The sequence below is a fragment of the Fringilla coelebs genome (assembly GCF_963513975.1).
Source record: "Fringilla coelebs genome assembly, chromosome: 7".
Taxonomy (NCBI): domain Eukaryota; kingdom Metazoa; phylum Chordata; class Aves; order Passeriformes; family Fringillidae; genus Fringilla; species Fringilla coelebs.
Window position 1 is genome coordinate 19,605,502 of NC_140035.1, and position 20,952 is coordinate 19,626,453.

General features: G+C 35.8%; 1 protein-coding gene across 1 annotated transcript in view; it reads left to right on the forward strand.

The window, feature by feature from the left end:
* MYO3B (myosin IIIB) overlaps positions 1–20,952 on the forward strand; it is a gene marked incomplete at its 3' end in the record, with an annotated part of 178,189 nt that overhangs the window by 18,020 nt on the left and 139,217 nt on the right. The window contains exons 5-9 of the mRNA XM_084209203.1: positions 874–1,008; positions 4,205–4,309; positions 4,571–4,670; positions 8,193–8,269; positions 12,546–12,691. Coding sequence (XP_084065329.1) covers positions 874–1,008; positions 4,205–4,309; positions 4,571–4,670; positions 8,193–8,269; positions 12,546–12,691 — 563 coding nt within the window. The remainder of the gene's footprint in view (positions 1–873; positions 1,009–4,204; positions 4,310–4,570; positions 4,671–8,192; positions 8,270–12,545; positions 12,692–20,952) is intronic.

Sequence of the window (20,952 nt, forward strand, 5' to 3'; positions counted from 1 at the left end):
AACCAAGGCCCTAGTTTTCAATGAAAAATTTAACTCTTCAGGTTGGATCAAGCTGGAGTTTGATCATGACAGCTGGACTAAAATATTGACTAAAAAAATCTTATATTTCTGTCATCAACCACTACTGAAATTCATCATGGTTTTCTCGTGTATGGATCTGAGGAAGGCACAGGCTTAAATTTTCTCATAGCCAAGTCCATGCAGAAATGAGGAAAGTTTGAGCACTTAAGCACTGTTCTGAGTTGTGGCCTGTGTGCTGGTATAGACATTATTTTGCAATTGCCACAGGATTCTTTCATTAACAAGTACCTAATAACCTTTTCTTATTTCATGGGTGGTTGTTTTGTCTCCCTTTGATTGTTTCTCGTGTATGTCTTTGTCATAAGACATATTTGGTTTTATTGATGGCCCCTTTGAGGCTTAGTGAAATGGTTCTCTGTTTAGTCCTATCTGTTGACTATAGAAAAAAGGAATGAATCAAAGGTTTATGTATTTACATTTAGCTCACATGTTAAAAACATGCATGATTAAAAACAAGTTAGAGTCATACATGTGTAAATTTCTTACTTAGACAACTGAGCAGAATTAATTATAATTTTTAATTTTCTTGTTAAGTAGATTATGTACAGAAAGAATTCTTGAAAAACAACTGTTTGATTTACACATTTTTTATATATAAGAAGAGCACAAGTGGCACAATTCTATATGCATTAAATGTCCAGTATAGTGTACTTTTAGCTGCATTAAAGTAAAACTGTTGTACTAAAAGTACAAACTAAAAAAAAAGAGTTCTTTTTATCCATGAGAGTTTGTTCTTGCTTTATTTGGAGTCACTGTCTTTATATGTTCTGTATGTTTTTGTTTTTTATTTAGGATGTAGATGAAGAAATTGAAGCTGAGTATAATATTTTGCAGTTTCTTCCTAATCATCCTAATGTTGTTAGATTTTATGGAATGTTTTACAAAGCAGATCAATATGTGGGAGGACAGCTCTGGCTAGTACTTGAGGTAAAAACATTTTGACAATATTACATCTTACCTTAGCATATGTGCTTGGATTTTTGTTTGTTATTGCTAAAAGAGTCACAGGCTTTCATGATTTTCTGATAGACAATGTGTCGTAGCCTACTGTTGAAAATCACGTCCAAACTTCAAAATATGTTTAATAGGAAATGGTCTTGCATTTAATTTCTGTTTGAATTGCTGGAATTCTGTCTGAATTTGGAGACATTCTGTCTCCAAAATAAGCAGCTCTTTTTTTTTTTTTTTTCTTGTTAGAGGAAACATTAGATAAGACATTTATTTAAACTTTTTGGAGAACTCAAGCATTTCAGGGGAATGCAAACAATGATGAAGTAGTGATGGGGAGGGTAGTTAAAGAAGCTGCCTGTTGCAAAAGTGAACAGAGAAAGTGTAATGGGAAAGTCTGTTTTATAGTAATTTTAAACTGGGGGCTGGTTGTTGTTGGAAACCTAGGAACAGAAATGCCTTCTATTCACTCTTCTTGTTCAGTGCCAATCAGTACTCTTTACAATGTCAAATGTATTTTGGTGGTCTTGTTTCCACCAAAGTTGACTGCCGAAGGTGGTTGTAAAATGAGGATTTCTTTCTAGGCTTGATTGATGCAGAACTCTGCACAGGCAAACCATTCAAGCATTTCTTTCTTTCATAACTTGACTGGTAAAAGCTAGGATTCAATTTTTAATTATTGATTGTTTTAAAAATTCCACTCCCTGTTCTTGAATGGGGAATCTTTATTTCTACTACAAATTGTGGAATCCCAGCAGAATATCTAACTTTTATGTACTGGAGCAGCATGTGGCTTGAATGACAACTTTTGAATATGTTTCCTCTTAAATTTCAGTAACTATTGAAAAGTGACCTTAGTATTTTTGATTTGCTGTTGGTTTTTTTGTGTGCATGCTGTCTTTTTGTTGAGTTTGGGCTTGGTTTCCTCTGTGTTTTCTTTTTTATTAAAAGAGTCTTGTCTTTAAAGATCCATCAAGTGCCAAATGGTAGAATTTTATGTAACAAAATCGTCATATATTCTGAAATAAAACTGAATGTAGAATTTGAACAGGTTGTAAGTGTGTGTACTTTATCAATTAAGTAAGTGCATTTCAGGTGGCTTTTGGTGCACATAATCCAAAGTTTGGAAGAAATTTGGCATTATAAAAAAATGTGTTTTCCTTATATGGAAGAATTTATCGGACAACCCAAACTATGCCTTGCCTTGGAATTTACAGCATATTTATGAATGCATAACAGTGACTTGTGATATTATAAATTAATGACTCATTTTCAGTAAAAGGGAATATACAAAGTATTCAGACTTTGATCCCCGAGTCTTTGATGAAATACAATTATTTGATGTGTGACTTCCAAAATTTGTAATAAAAAGGTGGATTTTTTTTTTCCTTTTGGCACAGTTTTGCCATGTTTACTCACTACAAGCGGGAACTTGCTTTGATAAATGCTTGTGATGAGGAAGGATGGCAAAAGTGGACACCTTAATTATTTTTATGATGATGCAAGTCTTGGACAGCTGTAAAGCAAACTTCTCAACTTTTTCATATAAATGTGCATCTCTCCACCTATTAAGGTATTACCATTAAGAGTAAAGTGATAACGAAGGTTTCAGATTCATTTTGTTCGAGGTCTTTGCTGAGTTTCGGGCATAGTGTCACAGTCAGCTGCAGTAGTGTTTGTGGGATATATTTTTGAGTCAGGCATTCATTTACCATATCCTACCAATCAGCCGTCAGTCTATATTATTTTTCAGTTGCAACCATCTTGGGTTTTTTTTTAAGTTAGGGCATACTTTTATGTATTTTATTTGTGGGCTAGAGATAAATTTAGTATAGTCTGTCTAAACTGAACATTTATTGCAATGAAAGCACTGCAAAGAAAACGTTAGCTTAATGACTTGTCAGCAAATGGTTAACCATGGGAAGAAAAACATGCAGTTTCATGTAAATACATTTGATAGTTGATACTGACCTGAATGCTCCCGCAAATTTATGAAATATAAGAAAATATTCCCTGCTAATGAATTAAAAAATAAAGCCAAATTCCTACAGAACTTATCTATGTTTTAAGTGATGAAATTTTGTTTCAAGGTCCTTTTCCATTAACTCAAACTTCTAGTCTAGTGAATTTTTTTTTGATGCAAGGGGAAGTTAATAATAAGGTAAGGAAAGTATTAGCATATAACAGAAATTAGTGGTTGAACTGATAACAGTTTTTCATAAAAGCCATTTGAAAGATGCAAATCTTGAGATTTTGTATAACTTCATACTATTCACCTGATTTATGCTGTGGTATTTTAAACTGATAATGTTAAATGAACTTGTGTTGAAATGCATGTGATTCTCTGGCAGGAGCGTTGATAAGGGTGGTGGCCACCCTTAAAACCAGCTTAGAGGAGAAAATTCAGCAAAAGAAAGGCAGTCAGTTCTCCCATCTTTTTTCTTTTCTGGTCAGGCAGTTGTGAATATCAGGGTAATTAAAGGAAAGAGAGAGGAGAAAGGCTGGATATCAATACCTGCTTAGAATGGTATGGACAGTAAACTTAAGGTGTGCATGAGAACATATTTTCAAAGATTCTAATTTTATTTTTTTCTCCTCCTCTTTTGATGTTTAGCAGCCCATTAGTAGAAAATGCTTGCAAGAAGCTGCTTCTCTAGATTAGAATGTTTCTCTGTTGTTGACAGCATATGGCATCAAATCTGAGTATAGAGATATAGCTTCTATCAATTTTATATTGCCTGTCATCAGGAGCATTGATGGAGTGAAAGTTTAAAATGACTAATTTGTTGCTTCCCAGTTATCAAGAGCATCAGTCTTTTCTGTCTGGCCTTTGCACAGAAGGATTTTTTTCAAACAGACAATGCATGTATTGTGAAAATGCTCAAATAATGTAATTTGGATTTATGAATCCTCTTTTGAAATACAGTCCTGTTCATATTATTTTTTTTCTTTTTTGTTGTGTTTTATAAATGACACTGTAATTTTCAGTTTTCTTTTCCCTCCCCTTACTCAAGCTGCTGTGATTTATATTAACATAGCCAATAAAATGAGTTTTATTGTTCCCAGACTTGTGTTGTAGCACAGTTTTACATGCTAGGTGTTTATAGAGTAAACAAGTATATTGAGTAACTGAGGACTTGCTTTTTTTCACTCCTCACAACTCCCCCCTTTTCAGCTGTGCAACGGAGGTTCTGTCACAGAGCTTGTCAAGGGCCTGCTGAAGTGTGGCCGAAGATTGGATGAAGCTATAATCTCATACATCTTATATGGTGCTCTCTTGGTAAGGATGTTCATTGGGCTTGTAATGACAGCAGAGGGTGCAATTCACTTATTGCATGCATACATTTTCCATTTATAGAGTGTGGTAATGTGAACAATATTACATGGCCTGTTATAACAGCAGGGCTTGTATAACGGCATGTAATGTAGTGGACAGCTGTTTCTGTAGAGTGTGCAGATTTTCTTCATTACATTCCCTAACAGCAGGGTAATTGTTTTTAAATAAGGGAATAAACTTATTTTTGTTACTGCCGGTATATAGGGCCTTCAGCATTTACACAATAACCGGATCATTCATCGTGATGTGAAAGGGAACAACATTCTCCTGACAACAGAAGGTGGAGTCAAGCTCGTTGACTTTGGTAATCACCACTTCCCCTTTGTTTTCTTGATACATGCAGTTTAGCCAAAGGCTAAGTTTACTTTCCCTTGGGAAGGCGGAATGTCACAGCGAGACTTTTTCAGAAGCCTACTCAGAATTATTTTAAGAAGGAAAAATGCAAAAGGAACGTGATTACGGCAAGAATAAAATTTCTATCTAAAATCAATAATAGAGTTTTAGTTTTTTAAAGCTTAAACGTCATATAATAATTTTTAAAATTCTGAAGCTAGCATTTTATTTACAAAGCTCTTTTGCATTTTAGAAGAAATGTCAGTTTGGGGCAGTTGTCCTCCTAATTTAAATTTAGATATTCTGTCTTTTGCATATGAAAAGGAAACATTCTTTCTGAAATAGCTTTTGATAGCCTTAAGCATATTTCTTCCCCTCTGAGCAGAAGGTAAAATAGTCCCTTGGGTCCAAAACCCAACATCCGTTTAATTAGTGATTATTGCTCTTAGATTTGAGCATTGCCAGTCTGGATATGTCATAAGAAAAAAGAGAGAGAAAGGGAGGGAGGGTGGTAGAAAGGCACTTGGCAATAGCTTTAAAGTCAGTTCAAATTTTATTCCTTTGAACATGCTCTTAGGAAAAAAAAACACCAAAACTTTTTTTTCTCTCAGACATGTATGTAAGAGAGTGGACAATTTTATTAAAAGTAACAGAAGCAGATCATTTAAAAGATTATTTATAAATGAAACCATATAATGCATAAGATAATTGCCACTGAAAATAGTGAATGAATGATATGTTTGTTTAGCAGTGCATGAAACCAAAGAAAAGTGGTCACAAAATTGAGAGTAGGGTAGAATGCTATGTCAAAAAATCTGCAAATATTTTTTTAAAATCCTAAAATATGAAATTTATGCAGTGGGAAGAAAATTCTGTACTGGTGATGTCATGGTATTATAAATTTAACACATGTATGTATTGAAGATGCTAAAGTAAGTTGTCGCTTAAGAGATTCCTTAGTATCTTCTAGGGACAAAATTTCATTATTTTGAATTGTAAAGGCAGCAATTAAAATAATGCTAGGAGAAACGTATGACCTGAAGCAAAACTTGGAGTGAGTCCCTAACCTAATCTAAGAGAGGAAGATCCCTTCTCATTTGGGGGAATTTTGGCAGTCTGATCTTTGTTTTTACTCCATTATGGGAAAAGTTGACTTTTCACCCCAAAGCAAAATGTTTTTATCACATGTATTAAAGGCCTAAAGACAGACCAGTGTGCTCCAACCCCAAGTAGCACATTCAAGGAAACTGAGACTCCCAATCTTTCTGGTGTCCCATGGGTGTCTCTGATTCTATATTTAGGTTTCAGGGGTTTTCTCTTACTTTGTATGTTAGGACAGTAGCACTAGAAAATACAACAGGCTCAGAAAAAAATGAGACTTAAATCTCAAGTGTCCCCTACTGCTTAACAGTTAGGAAATGCCAAGAAATGCCAGTGTACCCATGGGCTTTCTGACTAAGGAAGTATCAGGTGCCAAGCTTTTATTAAGTTGCTCTTTTTCCTGTCTTAGTCCTCTGCTATAGCCACAGAACGGTCTCTGGGAATGATTTAGGACTGAGTCACAGGTGATATTGTTTGTAGAACTGTTTTGTCTCATTTTTTGCAGAAAATAGAAGATAAATAGTGAAATTGCAAGGGATTCAGGAAGAGAAGGGACTCGCAGTTGAATGACATCAAATTGGAGATTATTCCCGCTTCTACTTGTGTTTCACTGTGATGCTGGAGCGTCACTTACATCAAACTCAGTTCCTCATTTTCCCAATAGTCAGTTGTCCTGCTTTGCAGTAGAACTGTGTGTTCTTGAACTGCAGCTGAGATCTATTATAGTTGTACTTGAGGCTTGTGGAATGCCTGACAACTGAAAGATCTCAGATTAAGTACCCAAACACAGTGGATGCTTTGGATATTTTTAGGTTAATCCCTGGAACTAATAATCCTCTGCCATTTTGTGGGAATGTTAAGTAGATTTGTTGCTTGGTGAGTGGGGAAGGAAATATGTCAAAAGAAAAAGAAAATAATAATTTTAAGTTTAGTATAGGATTGGATATATTAAATAAGAAATGAGATTTCAAATCAATGGGGTTAAAAAAATTAAATTATGACCTATTCAATGAATGTTATCCATTCAGTTGAGAGAATGAGGCAGAATCTTGATTTTTAAAAAGCTGCTTCTTATTCATGCCTGTACATATGGATATTGGGTTACAGAGAGGGTTATACAGATCTCTTTAATTGAGGCTTTTCTTTACTGGATGACTTCACAGCTTGTTTTTTCAACATAACACACATTTCTTCACTCAGCTGCTGTCGACAGCATATTTGAATAACTGATGGTCACAGTAAATTGACCTAAAATGTCTGCAATTTGTCATTCATTTATGCTCATGCTCACCCTCTGTCAGCTCTTTGGTATTCAGCACTGTTTTGGAATATCCCTAGATAGCAGCTGTGAATTAAGGTGGCTGAAGGGAGATCACAGTGAAATGAACAGAGGCTTGCTGTATGTGCTGGCTTGTTAACTGTTTCCCAGCGGTGCTCACAAAATCATTGAAGACTTGCAACTACACTGAAAAATTATAAACAAATATAAAATTGAATGTTGGAATCAGAAACCAAACAATTTAACTTACGAGTCTAATTTTTTTATTTATTGGCAGCAGTCAATGCATATTTATATGTGTTTCTGCTCATTCTTGTCTCTAAATAATGCCAAAAGAGCAAAAGCCTGTGTGGCTTTTGTTTTTAAAAAATATTAAAACAAAATGTATTTCTAAGTTAATATTGGCTTTGTGTCACCTCATTGGAATGCTACTGAACTGAACTCATTAAATTATGTGTTGACCAGAGCATAGAAGATTTGTTGTCAAAGTTTGTTCTGATTTGATAACATTGTTTGATTGCACTCTAGTTCATTCTTTTGTTTTTCTTCAGTTGTGCTTTGGTAGTCCAGCCCCAGTTAGCAAAGCTCTGAAGCTAATGTTTTGTTATAAGTATGTGTCTTATTCCCTAAGTACAAGCTGCAGTGTGAGCTTGAGCTTCTGAGCTTTTCTCATTAGGGAAAGATTTAAGCAGGCACATAAGTGTATTGTTGAACAGGAGCCTCTGCAGATATGCTAGTGAACAAATTCCCAGTTTGTGATGCTCAGGCAGTACATTTCTGAAACGGAAGTTTTAAATTCAAGTTGTAATTTTAATAGTTCCCATTTATACTTATGAAAATGGCAGAAAGAAATCTGGGATATTTATGTGACAATGGAATTTTAAAGTTTGAATAAAAATGCTTCAAACTGAGAGTCATTCACAAAATAAAAATCTCTGATAAACTCTGAAGAAAACAGCAGGCTGAAATCAGTCAAATAATTTGCCCCTACTTTGGACAGGCATTCTGCAGCTGTGCTCACAGGTTTGAGTTTTGTTTTCCAGATACTTGAAATAAACTTACCAAAATGACGGTGAATTTGAAGCCAAGTTTCTTTGATCTGTTTTGTTGCAGGTGTTTCAGCCCAGCTCACTAGCACACGGCTGCGTAGAAACACCTCAGTGGGAACACCCTTTTGGATGGCACCCGAGGTAGGCAAATGTGCCTGTCTGGCTTGTCTCCATTCATGGCAATACACACTTCCTTGCCCCTTCGCCATCATAGGAGAGCATCTTTTCTTCCCTCCCTCATGAGTGTTTGTGCTTTACATCTTGTCCTCTATTCAGTAAAAGTAATATACTGTTATAGTATAAAAAATGGATTTCTAATAATCATTATTTTCTTCTCTGTAGTGTTTCCATAAAATTACAGCAAATCTACAAATAAATGGTGGTCCTAAGAATGTTATGACTTTCCAGTCAAATATTGTATATTTTGAGGTCGTCATCTGTGATGTAAATATGGACTGAGGGGAGAAGGGGAAATTCCTTCTTTCCAGTTTTGCTATAGTCTTACGCACTGCAAAACCCTGACTGACCTATGTGTTCTTTAACCTTAATCATTAACTGGGGCCTTTAAACTTGGACACATGGGCTAGCATAGATTAAAAAATTGATAAACATAATATAGAGGTAACTTAGCCCATTTTAAAGTATCTTACTTACACAATTTTACATGCTACGATCCACGCATAACCCTTTGCCTTCTATTTCAGGAAGCTCTAAAAAGTTTTAACACACTGTTGAACACAAGTTTGTACTTTAACAAAGTAAAGTTTGTTCAAGAATGTGTTTTATCTTTACAAGATATCAATCTTTGCGCTCCCTACTTTAAGGAGCACAAAGTACTTCTGACAGATATGTATTATGAAATTTAAAACCAAAGATTAAAACAGAAGTTGTCTGTTTGTAAGTTGTTCAGCCTTTGTAACAGTATAAGCCTCTTGTCTGTTAAAGGCCCTGTGAGTTTTGGGGAATTTGGGATGGACTTTATCTATTACAAATTCACACAGATCTGTTTCTGTAGGTTGAAGAGTTAAAAGTATTGTGCGTAACCCTAACCCTGGGTTAGGAAAAGCAGGCCTGGCCCAGGGCTGCTTGCAAGGAAAAAGCCGTGGAGACAGGCATGTTGTGGCAGTTTTGTGCTCCCCTTGGGATGCCTTTTGCAGCTGCAGTGTGCCTGGAGCTCTGGGCTGTGTGGTTTCTGAGACGCTAACCCTAGGCGTAACCCTAACCCTAGGCAGGAAAAGCAGGCCTGGCTGTGATTTAAAGAACACTGTCTTCTTCGCATTGCAAGAGAGTGTGCTCTGCTAGCCAACACATTATGCAAACTGCTGATGCACACCTTTCGTTGAGGAAAAAGCTGGAAAATTTGATTCTTGTTTTAAAAATTGAAATTAGTTGCATCTGCATTTCTCCAGGGGGTACATAAGTATGCAAGAATCTAATAATAAATTCCACAGAAATTTTTTCAAACCAAAATGATTATTACATGCATGTACGTTCTGCATACTGGGTAAAGACAGTAGTTAATTTTGTATCTTTTCTGTGAGGCTAATCTCACTGTTATCAAGCTAATGATCTAAAATGTACTGGTTTGTCCGGTCCACTGGCTGAATGTCTTTTATGAAAAGAATATATTTTAAGAATATATATTTTTTCTGACATGATCACCATAGTCTCTATCATGGAATGGAAGAGAATCTAATGATGTCTAATTCCCCTTGGTTAGAATTTTATTTTGGCAAAGTGTCATTACACTGCCATGTACTGGAGGTGTAACTATTTGGTGTGAAGCAGAAGACACAAAGATGTGGTATACATTCCTTTCTCTTTGGTAAGTAATACACTGTGAGGACGAAAAAAGCTCTAAGACTTTTTAGTGTAGTTCATTAAACTTCTTATGATCAAGATATACAGCAGAGTTTGTCATCGTCCTGTAGTTAGAAGCAGTTGTGATGTGCTTGCAGGGAAAAATCATGATTATCTTTGAATGTGGGAGACCAGCTATGTGTGTGGCATAGTTGATGAAGTCCAGTGTGACCTTGAGCAGGTCCTTCTTTTCCTTCTTTTCAAAATGAAAATGTCTTCCTCTGCATCATAAAGTTTGCGAACAAATAGGCAAATATTTTCAAAGGAGTCAGTGCACGTATGAGAATCCAGGCAGCTTCCAAGGTATTCACCTCCAGGAAATGGGCTTTTACAGATTTTATACTAAGTACATACATATTTTTCATGTGTTAAAAAAAGGAGAGCACAGTGCATAAAGTTACCCACATATGGATAGATTTCCAAGTCATGGCCTTGGAGGCTAACTTGGATTTTTTTTTTTTGAGGAAGCCTTATTGAATATACAGATAATTTGGGGAATTGTATAGAAAACCCCCAAAATAAACAAGAAATATAAGCTTCCTCTTCAGTCTCTGGGCAAAATTTCAATGATCGCCTCTTCAGAATATATTATTTATTTCTGACGGATCTATACACTGACTTACCAAATTTTTTCATTTGACTTTCTCTCTCATAAATGCTATAAGAAAATGAAATTATCATAAAGGCCTCTGAAACAGGTGTGTTTTAAAGCACTCTGCTTGAGCTGTGTAGAAGCTGTCTACTGTCCATATTTAATGAGACAGAGTGATCTCCATGATGAGATCAAGGCTACAGTGAACATTCTGAAGAACTAAAAATTATTCCTGAGCTTTTATTTAAGACATTCTGTGGAAGAGAAGGGAGATGGAGAAGTGATCTTTGTGTGACAATTTTGAAAAACACCAGATTAGCTAACAAAGCTGCTCTGCCTCTTCAAGTTGAAGGAAAAAATCTTGGAATCCTCTTCTGTGGTCCTGACTTTTATTTTTCCCCTTTCTCTGGAATACTTACTAAAAAAATGAGGAGAGCGAGTGATCTTAACACTTGTCAAAGCATTGATAAAAAATTTGGAAGCATCCTCATTTTTCTTGACTGATTTGCTCTAGGAAAAGAAAAGGAATTAACTGATGTGCAATTCTAATGCAAACTTCCCCCATCCCCAAACATTTCAGTATTATTTTAACTGTGTTCAACACCTCGATTTCTGATAAAATAAATGATGAGTGCCCTACAGTGGGGTCATGAGTCCCAAATAAGAGATAGACAATTTCTATGGGCATGTTGGATAGAATCACTGCTAGAGTCAGGAATGCCTTTGTTAGGTGCAGTTTATGGAGAAAGTAACTAAGAGGTTAAGATGGAATCAGCAGCTTCTCCAGGAAAGGTTTTCTTATAACAGATGACTCTGCCAGCAGCTACTCGCGTTGCTGACTTGAATGTTGCAAACTGTGCAAAGTGTTGTTCCAAACTGAAGCCCTAACACAGGAATTGAGAAGTAATACAGAAGTTAAAAAAATATAAAATCTCTTCTAGAACATAGGTACAGCTACCCTAGGACATGTTATTTTTATCTTAAGTACAAATTATTAAAGATACTTTAAAAGCTATGAAAAAAAAGAGGAAGTTTGTACAAGCAATATGCCAGGATCCAACAAATTATTTTAAAGTAATTGTTTAATTGATGAGATTTGGGAAGACAAACTTGAGACACAATTCCACATTATAATAAAATTATTATTTTATTGCAGTGAAGCTTCAGCTTTTGCCTCATCCCTTTGTAAAGATAAGGGCTAAGTTTAAACTTTGGTTTGAATCTGGCATTTAGATTCAGCTGACATGAATAGTTAGTGTATTAGAATGCGATCAGTGAGTTGGCCGAAGTGTGCCCTAAGTCTGTGATGTAAAACAGTTCTGATATCCAAGGAGAGATTCCTGCTTGCTTCCATTTTTCTTAGACAAGGTACATGGTATGTCACCTAAGATTTTTTTAAAACTACTCAAATGCAGTAAATACAAAACAAAACAGAAAACAAACAAACAATAACAAAAGGGCAGAAATTTCTGATGGAATATCCTTATCTAAAAACCAGCTGTGCAAATCAGTCTATCCTCATGAATAGTCATAGAAGTTAACAAAAATAACATCAATGGGGTTCTCTGCTATTATAATAGGTCCATGTAAGTAGTTCTTTCAAAAAAAGAATTTGTTATTGATGTTCTTTGTATAGATATTTAAAGCATCCTATGGATCTTAATGTATTTTTAAAAAAGAGATTGTATTTAAAGAAAACAAACAAAAGAGAAATTCTAATTTGCTGTTACCATTTTGTGGTGTTTCTTCTGTCTAGTGTATACAGGCAAAAATGATATGGATTCGATAGCTACATAGAATTTTAGATATGACTCAAAAAAGTACTTTCATGCTGTATTGGATGACCTGAGTTATAAATTAGATTAAAGCATTGGTTTCTCTGCTTCTCTTCTGATAGGTCATTGCTTGTGAACAGCAGTTATAAATTAGATTAAAGCATTGGTTTCTCTGCTTCTCTTCTGATAGGTCATTGCTTGTGAACAGCAGTATGACTACTCATATGATGCTCGATGTGACGTATGGTCCTTGGGAATAACAGCTATTGAACTGGGGGATGGAGACCCTCCTTTATTTGACATGCATCCGGTGAAAACCCTTTTTAAAATTCCAAGGTATGGCACTAGATGGCTCTCTTCACTCACTAGTTTGTTCAAAGGCAGTCTACTCAAAGTACCGTTTGGCAAATGTTTGTGCTTAAAATCTGAAGAATCTCTTCTACAAAAAGACAACAAAAATCTGTAATGTTAAATTTTTTTTTTCAGTCTGGCTTTTACAATAATTCTTATTTAGAACTCCTTGAAATTATAAAGACTTATTTATTTTATTCTTACCTTAGAATATAAAATCAAATAATATCCAGGTACCTTCCTTCCAGCAGAACTTTTCCTATCTCCTACTCATGAAAACGTTTATTTCAAACGGAGAAGCCAACATCTGTTTATTTAACATTATTTTTTAAATCATGTTTTCAAATATTATTCCCCTAGAGCCTTTGGCTTGTTTTACTGTAAAAGAAAAACACACAATTTTGACAGTGCTATGAAACAGTCTGGCAGTTTCAGCAAACTGTAGTCATAATTTATTTTTTCATTTACCTGAGGATGTTAAAATGTGAAGATTTGGATTGTCATCCGTGGACAATCCAATATGAATTATTAGATAAGGGATATAAATTTCTTTCTATATATAGTCATGTAAATGAGCTGTATTATTTCACACTGTCTATATTTGATTTCATTTGTTTTCATTTCATTGAATCTTCCTGAATAAGTGATATTGACAGTGGGAAGCAGAGTTTAGCAATAGAACACTTGTAATAATAGAAGAAATATAGAAAGTGTCCATCATTGATTAGGCTGGCATGTACTAGTGTTTTCTACATTTCGGCTAATGAAGAATCACCACTGACTTAACAGTTTAAAACCTTCAGCAATACAAGTATTTGACCTTTTGTTATCTACACAGTTATCACAGGCTTTTAAAATTTCATCTGATTGCAATTTGCATTTCTGATTAAGTCTATTTATATGCAGATGCAGTTGTGCTGGGCTCTGGCTCGTACAGTTATCTTCTCCCCAGCTCAGACATGAACTACCACTACTCTTTCCAAAATTATTTATACTGAAGCAGCAGTTGATCTTGTTACCTTTTCATGAGTGTAAAATGTGTCTGGGCAGTTAAGGCAAGGGAGGCTTCAGATTACTAAACCAATATCTAAAAAGTTTTATCAATGCTCAGAACAGTTTAAGAGGACAGAAGTGATACTGAAAGTAAGAGCAAGCAATAGGAAGATACAAAAAACTAGGGCATGTAGAGTCTTTGATTTCTGTCTACAGATTACCTATTTCTCTACGTGCTGTTGCATCTCTGTATGACATGGCAAAATAAAGGTGAATTATCTATCTGAATAATCAAATAATGTATACATTTACCAAATAGAATAGTATCAGTTTTTAAGTTGAGATATTTTCGTCTGCTGTGCGTTATACGAGCTATAGCCCTGCTGCTTCTAACTATACATTCTTATTAGATGAAGTGAACTATGATGAGTGCTGGATGGCATATGCACCTGGGGTATAGGAGACAGAGCTTCTCTCCTGGTACTTGTTTGAAATCAGTTCAGAGGGATAGCAAATATGACAAAAAGATGCATTCCCCTGTTAGAGTAGCTTGACAGTTCAGAAGAATTCTTGGAGCAGTTCCTGATAACCAGGCTGAAATTCACACATTTTGAACAGGCTTTTCAACATGAGCATTGAGGCTCTCAGGCTGAAAGTGGTTCTTCTGAGCACTGGGTGTTGAGTGTTTACGGTGACATATGGAAGCATTGGAGCTCCTCTTCTGAGGCTGCTCAATCTAAAATCCTCAGGGCACAGTTCTGGTGTGACTGTGGTTCCCTACAGTCAAGCTCTGTTTTATCTGGAAGTGCAAAAGCTTCTAAAAGTAACAAACAATAAATGTAATGGGTAATGATAAGCGGTAAACTTAATGGGCTATTGATTAATTGATTTTTGTATGTGATTTCTGTATGTGTTCTCCCAGGATGATATTTTGTTGATTGGGCTGATTTGACTGTAGTTTGGAGAAGAGGTGTCATTGCTATTTACAGTAAAAGACACTTAGATATCACTTAGTCATCACTTAGAGAGTTATCAAGAATTAGTTCTTTGTTCTTGTGCTTACATTCTTGACTCCAGTTGATCTGTATCTTTCTATTTATACTGCCTTCTCTGTACTAGACCGGTCTGTTTTCTGTGATGCTGGTTTCTTTACATTTGCAGTGGTTTTCAAGTTTTGTTATCAAACACTGTTTAATAATCTGTTCTCATTAATATTTTAAAATGATAGTATTGGCAAAATTGCCAAAACTAGATACAGAAATGTCTGTGTGTGTTTCTGTAGACTTCTTCCATTCTCAAATGGTCAAGTTTCTATGTCAGTTTAGTCATTTAGTCTCACTTTTTAAGAGTGAGAGCCAATTGTGCTTTTAGCTTTGGCCTTGAGTTTCAACATAGTGAGCGGCAGAGCTAGACCTTAGTCTTAAACGAGTATAATTTAAATCAGTGAGTCTTAACTTTGACTGTATGGGATTTGAATCAACCATCAGATGAATAGTTTTGTACTGGCAGTTAGAGCAGATGAATACCCACAAGATCTTTGGAGATATTTTCTTGTGTAGAACTCAAGTCAAGGACTTCTGTTAAACTTAACTGCTTCCAGGTTCATGTCTGCGTTATGGAACTTGGACCAGGGATGAACTAATCTCCAGATTGAATAGCTCAGAGGTTGGCAAAGGAGCTCATACACCACAGAGTCCCAAGATGTGGTATATGGCATTGTGGGAAGAGGAGGCGTCTTATGCCTGTTTAAATTGAGATTTTCTATCATTGGGTGAAGTAACATAAAATGTGACTGGGGACTGAATTTATCTCAGGAAATATCTTATTTCTAGAGGACAGGTGAACCCTCAGAAATCACCAAGTACTTCAACTTGGGCATAAGAAAAAAGGTGATCCCACTGTGCTGCACTTCCCTCAAAGCCTGACTAGTGTTTCACAACAGGAGGTGCTGCATGCTAAGTGATTTTGAAAACAATGGTTTTTTTTAAGGTGTCTAAGTATTAACTTCATACTTTTGAAAATATGGCCTGAGCTGTGAATCAGATGTTTAAGTAACTTCCCATGGTTAAACTTTTCTTGTCCTACAAAATTTGTCTGCAGCAAATACCTGATAGCAAAAGTGGAGTGAAAAAGAAAATGCTAGTTAATTTTCACGTCAGATGTTTCATTAGACTCTGGACCTTATTTCTATGTATATTATGTAGATTTAGAAGAGTGGGGGATACAAGTTTCTGGACTAATGCAAATATAAAAAACCTCTTTCATTCATGAACATTTTGTTGTATGAAGATGCAATATATTAGAAACAGTTGTGATAGCACATGCATGGGACTTTTCTTTAAACTAATGAGAAGGAGACATTATCTTAGAGCAATTGTTAAGGTTCTGTTTTGCAATAGCATACATATTCTCTCTCATCAAAATGGATTCTTGGATCTAACTAATAAATCTCCTGAAAAGGGACCTCCAGTGCCTAGAGATAAGAGATAAATCATACTGCGAAGACACTGAACCATGAAATTATTCTGTTAACATGTCATCTGCCTAGAATATATTTTCAAATCTCCAACAGAAGGGTCTAAATTATGAAAGGAAGGTGGCATAGCAAAGTTGGTAATTTGGGAGTTGATACTTTTAACCTCTTCCATCTGCTGTCACTACTTAGGTGTGTCGGTTTTGGCAAAAATATTACAAAATGAAAGATTCTCAAATACCATTACACCTGAGCTTTTTAAAGTAAAATAGGTCCATAAATTCTTCAAACTGTGTTATCTTGTGAGAAATGTTACATCATCTCAATACTGTCTCTTAGGTTATCATGACAAATCACTGGCAATTACTTGAAATTTTGAAAAGTAATGGCTATAAAATAGTATGGCAAAGAGGAGATAAAGATGGTATATTGTAGTCTGGAAAGAGTGGATGGGGTGTATGTACTAGTGTAAATTGAGGATTTCAGATCTTGTTGCAAAGATCCTGCTTTTCAGGATTTGTCTCTTTATATATAGTCTTTTTTACAGGGACATGGTAAAGAGCAATTTTTCTAGGTTACACTGACAGCTGACACTAACAGGAATTAACCCGAATTCTCCACTCACGTCTATCACTCAAATGTTCTTCTCAGAGCTGTGGAAGGCACCTGTTTTAAAATTGATTTGTGATAAGAAATGGCTATTTGATTTTCTAACTCACAAAATCTGAGAATTAAGTGAAATTTCATTTAAAATTATCATGCTTCATTAATTCATGTTAAATAGCCAGGAGTGGACTGGAATTGAGCTTGTGAGTAGTCATTGAATGGTGCAGTTCTTAACCTGTGTTGAGACTTACAGCTCAACCTTGTTGAGACTTAGGGCTCATGGGATTACTTAATAGTTTGAATTTACTGATGCTTGACTGCTTCATGGATCCAGCCTGCTGAGGTTCCCTCCCTTTGGATGGCAGCACAACCCTGTGGTGTCTCAGCCATTCCTCACAGGTGGGAACATGAGCAAACTTGCTGAGGGTGCACTCTGTCTCATCATTAATGAAGATTTTGAATGGGACCGGACCATTTTTACCCCTGCAGTACCCCTCTTGTGGTGGATGTAGGTATGTGGATGTTTGTATGATTTGGCAGTACATGTGTTAAGTCCACGGGGAAACAGTTTTGTCCTAAGAGGACAAGGTATTTTAGTATTGTTACTGTCACTGTCTCAGAGTATGCAGCAGTGCCAAAAGACTTCAGGGCCAGGCCTCTGCCCTTATAAGGATGTACAGGACTTGTTCATTACTAATTCATTCCTTACAGGTATATGAATTGATAAAACGTCAAATGCATCCTTGGATTTAAATATCAACTCCAAATAGATTTGTGCCAGGGTTTAACAGAGTAATGAGTACCTTGTAGTACTTTTACTTTCATTATATCATCTTTATTTAAGAAGCAGAGAGCAATTTCTAAGACTGTTCCAAGTGTGCATCTATATCTGGCTTTTAAGTCTGGCAGTAGATCTAGAAACTGAAGTGTATGCAGTTAGCAGCTATTTCATAGCAAAATGGGGTCTGTTTTCCATTTACCTTATGACATTTTAATATATTTGAGAAAGTGGTAGAATATTATGAGTATTTTTATATATTACATAAGACAATAGGGAATTAGCCCTAAAATTAAATCTTCTTGGTGCAATTTCCCTCCTTTCCTTCCTTTAACTGTCCAGTTATCACATAACTTATCTACAACTGCCTGTTTCTTATTGATTTTTATTCTTCCTTTTTATAAGTCACAGATAGAATTTGATTTTGCAAATGCACTCTTTGTTCATATGTATTCATGGCATAATTTCAGCAAGTAATTGTAATTTGTGCTCTATGGCTTGCTGTTGAATAGTCTGTTGTAAGCATTTACTGTTTTAGCTGTTAAGGAGGATTTCGCCTGTGCACTATGTTTCTGATTTTTCATTCATTAAGAGTCTCTCCTCCAACTGGCTTTCTCATGAATAGAAGGGCACTGTTTTATAGATATAGGTTCTTTGGTGCTTATTTAAAAAAGACTGTTTCACCAAACATTTCCTGCCGGTATAGTTGTTGCTAGAACACAGAAGAACTAAAATGTATGCAGCTGAAATGAATTCATCAGGAAACTCGAATAATCATGAAAATAAACATGCTCAGTTCTCAACCATTTTCTAAGCAAATAAAATATAATCACTTCTGATGCTCTGTGTTACTCTCCAATGCTGCACTCAACTGCCTCTAAACCCTAGGTAGAAGCTGAGATGCCTGACAGATGTTTTTAGTGACTCCATATGCAGCTAATTTTGTGCATTAAATGTGCATAAACTGTTTTAGTCATCCAGTTTCTAAAGTAAATTATTACTTTTCAAAATCCATTGCATAAGTAATAACAGACTGCTAAGATACTGTGAATGCCATTTTGTTTTGCTCTAGTGGAAAATTTCTTGCTGACAAGGTCAAGCCTTGCAGTGTGAGAGCAATCATGTGATGAAAGGCACATCCAGCAGGAGGAGAGGTGGGAGATGGACATCTACTGTTGTCTCCTTCAGAAGTGAGGATTTGAAATATGTTTCAGTCAGATTTAGGGGATAGAGCTGACCTAGCAAGTCTTGCTTTTATTATTGTAGAGTGAAATTATTTTGGTTTTAGTGTGCTTTGAAAACTGCTCCCTGTTTCTTGACAGGACTACAGTAGTTAACAGCATTGTCTGTAGTTGTCTTTTGGCAGTAATGCTGTCAGTGTAATCCTTACACAGAGTATATACTGATTTTTAAGGAGATTCATGCTGTGGTGCACAATAAACTGGAGGTTGCAATGGAGAAGATGTAGCATGGCTACTTTTTATTTCTAGTGCAGCAAAATACTTGTGCTCTGCATTTAAAATGAGTTTGAAGATTGTGAGAAAATCCCACAATAGTTACAACCAATTTTTCACTATTTACCCCAGGGAATAGCTTCCTTTGAGGTAGATAGCTCACATGTAATATTGCCCTGAGACATTTAATGTTCAGGTAATTTTTTATGATTGATTGATATACATTGTTAGAGAGATAGATTCTTAGGATAAAAATAACTAAGACAATCTAGGAGGCAAGTTGCTCAGCAAACAACTAGGTAGCTGTATTTTCAAATATAAGCCTACATTGTTACCATAGCTTGCTGAGAGGATGCTGATGCTTAATAGAGAAGGTTTAGATAGATTACCTGCAGTACTAAACAATTTACTGGGAACAGAAAATGGGCTTCAAATACAGTCTAGAAATGAAACATCACAATTATTTGAGGTACTCTGTAACCTTGGAAACAATTGGGAGCAGTGACATCAGCAACAATTATGTGCTATTTTGTCTTCAGTTTATCACCAAGGTAACCAGAGCAGGTTTCCCTGCTTGAAATTTTAAGAATGTCGTGGTCTGGTATTAAGTGAACATTCATGAAGCAGACTGCTTAGGATCTGTTAAAATTGCATTCTGCTTCCCTTTTAAAATGATCCTTCAGGATTTAAATTGTATAAACTCCTGTTTGTTTGGATCTTTTTCCTTTCCCCCCCTTTTTTTCCCTATGAAACAGCTGCAGGAAAATAAAGCCTTAGTTACTGTGCTAAATTCTCTAAATACTGGAAAGAAGGAAAATTTACTTCCTTATTGATTCCTTTTTGTGGCCCCCAAAATACCAAGTATTGCAACTGCTTGCAAAGGCTGCAAATAGCACAATGTTATTTTTGGGCATGGGATTTACCCACAATGGAGGACACATGGTGTTCCCACACTGAACATCCTTGAGGGGAGCTCTGCATTAAAGTCTAGTTTCACAAGAGACCTGTATTCAGTGCTGCCAGAGGAAAATACTGGATGAGTTCCTGGCTGTCAAACATCCCTTAGACTTCCTGGCTATCAAACATCCATAGTCACCTAACTTACCTTGTGGTTGTGCCACATGATAACCATCTTCATGCTTAGTCCAGAGAGGTGTTTGGGTTTTTGCAGTGGATTTAGAAAAGGTGATGTTTGAATTAAAATTTTGCTGCATGGTAGAAAACCTGTACTCCCCTTTTTAATTGCTTTCTGATTGGAAAGTTACGTGGTGTCAGAGCTGTAATGCTGACAGGCAGGTTACTCATACTACACAGTCTCTTGTGTGTGTGACTAAATTTTAGTGAGAGGTATTTATATGAAATGGTGGTAAAGCTTATCTGTCAGTCATGGGGGAAAAAGAGGAGACTGCAAAAAAGTTGCTTTTTTTTGAAGTCTGGAACAGTGTCTTGGTTGAAAGTCATATCAGTGCTATAAATTTTCCTTCATAAATCTTTACTATTTTGCCTGCAGTGTCTTACCTTGTCAAACATCTTTTTTTTTGCATGTATCTTTATCCCTAGATTGCTGCCCATGCAAGACACAGCTTTGTGTTCTGTTGAGTTATGATGCATTTAACAGGTGGTTTTGCAGGGCTGTTGGTGTACAACTTGGCAACTTGTTCTACTTGTGCCTTGGAAATACAAGTTAGAACTCAATGTTTGAAGGAAAGTAATAAAATTCTGTTCTGGTTTGTAGTGCAGTCCTAAAGAAGTGAAACTTCATTACATGCCATTGGCTTTGTGGGGTTCCAAAATAAACTTTATAGCCTGTGTTTGTGAGCTACTGAACTATTGGAGTTCAGTAGCCCACATCATTTATAATGAATTGAGCCAAGTAAATTAGATTAGATTTTTTGCATGAACAAAAGATAATCTCTTCACATAGTTTGTTATTGCAGAGTGA